Source organism: Zophobas morio, unplaced genomic scaffold (genome assembly GCF_036711695.1).
Source record: "Zophobas morio isolate AGI-343-1 ecotype UQ-CSIRO unplaced genomic scaffold, CSIRO_AGI_Zmor_V1 ptg000030l, whole genome shotgun sequence".
Taxonomy (NCBI): domain Eukaryota; kingdom Metazoa; phylum Arthropoda; class Insecta; order Coleoptera; family Tenebrionidae; genus Zophobas; species Zophobas morio.
Genome location: NW_026972135.1, coordinates 18,031,612 through 18,034,834, shown reverse-complemented (window position 1 = coordinate 18,034,834; position 3,223 = coordinate 18,031,612). Strand labels below are relative to the sequence as shown.

General features: G+C 38.3%; 1 protein-coding gene across 2 annotated transcripts; it reads right to left on the bottom strand.

Moving 5' to 3' along the window:
• On the bottom strand, positions 1-3,223 carry LOC135138389 (zinc finger protein 808-like). 2 transcript variants are annotated; one of them, XM_064068358.1, is made up of 2 exons: positions 2,788-3,223; positions 1-2,732 (listed from the first exon to the last, which is right to left on the bottom strand). In XM_064068358.1, the coding sequence occupies exon 2, from the start codon at positions 2,720-2,722 to the stop codon at positions 728-730; it is 1,995 nt and encodes a 664-aa protein (XP_063924428.1). In that variant the 5' UTR covers positions 2,723-2,732; positions 2,788-3,223; the 3' UTR covers positions 1-727. The 2 variants fall into 2 exon arrangements, with proteins under 2 accessions (XP_063924428.1, XP_063924429.1); XM_064068359.1 differs by having other exon boundaries at positions 2,797-3,223.

Genomic DNA, 3,223 nt, shown 5'->3' with positions numbered 1-3,223 from the left:
TTTGGAAATAATATTTTATTTAAAGAAAAATACATCACCTTAACTAAACTGCAAAAGATAGGTGGGTAAGACATTTTTTTTTAATTTTCATAATAACAGTAATAATAATACCCTTGATTTGTCCAGCAGAGCGAACTCCGATTACAGGACAAACCAATTACACAAAAACTCAAGATCAGTAGAATGAGCACTTACTCCAAATTATAAACAATTTCCAAATCAAAAATGTCTTCAAAAAATACACTGCGGCTTTCGAAATAATTGAGTTGGCTTAAACTGAATAAATTTAAATATCCCTAAATTTTTAAGCGCGGTTTATATATATTTCAATAAAGAACATTAGAAAAACAAATTTAACTACTACATGTAAAGTTCAGATTAGGCACATGGTTTTTCAAATTACTTTTGTTCTTAATTTTGAAAGTACATTTTTCACACTCCTAAAACTTGATATCATTTTCATCTTAACGTTACTTTACTGCATGTTACGTCACCTCATAATTTTGTTTGTTCATTTTCTTTTAAATGGACTGTTGATGCACTGATATTTTTCCCATTGGAAAGATGGGTTCTCGCATGACTCTTTAAATTCGAACAATCTCTAGACTTGAATGGACACTATTGGCATTTGTACCACCTGTGGCCCTTTTCGTCCAAATGACAAGCGTTCGCGTGTTTGATTAGATATTTGTAACATCTAGCATGGGCACAGTTTGCATTCGTACCATTACGCGTTTTGGTCGTCCAGATGTCCTGCCTTAATGTGTACTGTCAAACTTCTTTTTGCTTTGCTCTTGAAGGGACACTCACTGCAGTGGTGCCACTTGCTTTCGTCTTTGTCCAAGTGCCACGCCTTTATGTGTTTATTTAAATATGAGCGAACCCGAGCTTTGTACTGGCACTTGTCACAGTTGTACCATTTAAGGCCGTGTCCGTCCAAATGCAGCACATTCACGTGTTTCCGTAAACCATTCCTGTATTTGGTTTTAAATGGACACTCCTCGCACTGATACCACGTGATATCTTCCCCTCTCAAATGCCGCACCTTCACGTGATTCTGTAAACTATCCTTATATTTGGTTTTAAATTGACACTCCTTGCACTGATACCGCATGAGCCTTTCCTCTTTCAAATGCCGCGCCTTCACGTGTCTCGTAAAGTTTGCACGATCTCTAGACTTGTATGGACACTGTTCGCATTCGTACCACCTGCGGTTCTTTTCGTCCAAATGCCGCGCCTTCACGTGTCGCCTAAAGTTCGAACGATCTTCAGTCTTGTACGTACAGTGATGGCATTCATACAACTTGGCATCGTTTTCACATTGTCCATTCAAACGCGACGCGTCCACGTGTTTCTGTAAAATCCCCGCGAGATGTGTTTTAAATGAACACTTGTTGCACTGATACCACGTGAGACTATTCTCATTAAAATGCTTGTTTTTCACGTGTCTCATTAAATTTGAGCTATCTTTAGCCTTGTATGGACAATGTTGGCATTCGTACCACTTGACATCCTTTTCGTCCAAATGACAAAAGTTCACGTGTTTCCGTAAAAGCACCAAGTGTTTTGATTTAAATGGACACTCCTCGCACTGATACCACGTGACATCTGCCCCTCTCAAATGCCGCACATTCATGTGTTTCCGTAAACAATCCCTATATTTGGTTTTGAATTCACACTCCTTGCACTGATACTGCACGACATTTTCCTCATTCAAATGCTGCAACTTCACGTGTCTCCAGAAGTTGGAACGATTTCTAGTCTTGTATGGACAATTATGGCATTCAAACAACTTGGCATCGTTTTCACATTGTCCGTTCAAACGCGACGCGTCCACGTGTTTCTGTAAAACCGCCTCGCGTTTTGTTTTAAATGAACATTTGTTGCACTGATACCACGTGATACTTTTCTCATTAAAATGCTTGCTTTTCTCGTGTCTCGTTAAGTTCGAACTACATCTAGTCTTGTATGGACAATGTTGGCATTCGTACCATTTGGCGTCTTTTTCGTCCATATGAAAAAAGTTCACGTGTCTCGTCAAATATATCTTGCGTTTATATCTAAATGAGCACTGTTCACATTCGTACCATTTGGGGTCAAGGTCATCAACATGTGTGTTAATGTGCTTTTTGAAATCAAATTTGTCTACGGTCCTATAAGGACATAACGTGCAATTGTGCCACTTGTCTAGATGCCGCTTTTTTACGTGTCTGTATAAAGATGTGCGATATTTGTTTTTGTATTCGCAGTTTTCACATTTGTACCACTTGATGTCTTTTTCATCTCCTTGATGCCGCTGAATATGCTGTTTCCAATCTGATTTTTCTGTAGTTTTATAAGAACGTCGCTTACATTCTTTCATGTGACGTAACCATTTAAGCGAAAAATGCGTCTCAAAGCCGCACTTTCTACAAACGTACCTTTGATTGTTGTGTTGCACAATCAGATTGTCGTCATTTTCTTGTTTAATTCCATGACGGTCTTTAATATGTTGCTTGAAAAGCAGCGTTAGTTCGGTTTGAAAATCACAGTCTTTGCAATGGTAAGAATCAAGGGGGTTTTCGCAGGTAAAAGATATCAAGGGTGACTGATGACGGCGAATGTGGTTCATCATCAGAAAAAACGATGTTGTAACGTATGGGCAAATTTTACAATCGTGGACTTTTACCAGGGAAGACTTCTTGTGTGCCGTGCAAGCAACGGAATATTTCAAAGCTTCCATTTCAACTAGTCTGCAATTGTTGCGTTATAGTTGCGTTAAATTATTATTATAAAAACGAATCTTACATTATGTACCTGTAAATTAATGAATTAACAACAATTCAAATTGTTTTCGACATAACCTCAAAATGTTGGTAGTGGTTGGTAGTTTCTACTTTTGTTGTGACATGTTGGTGGTAAATGTAAGATATCCAGATTGAGCAACACGTTATACACGAATGTTCCCATTTTTACGTGTGATTTTTACTTCTCGAACGTAAGCTACGGATGTAACTACAATTCCTACACTACATGAGTCCCTGTAAAATTTTACAACCGATATGTTGAGGGTTGAGTGACAGTCGGACAATGCAGGGGGATAATGATGCCAATAAAAGAAGCGTGTCGCCAGTGTATAGTGGGCTAAAAACATCCAGGGTTGCATTGAATTTGTGATTTATGGTTTTGAGGCTCCAACCTTCATGGTTAACTTTGAAACACCAATAAAATATTATTGGGTACT

Coding starts and splice junctions, on each gene's coding strand:
- LOC135138389 (XM_064068358.1), bottom strand. CDS start 2,722: ATGGAAGCTTTGAAATATTCCGTTGCTTGCACGGCACACAAGAAGTCT.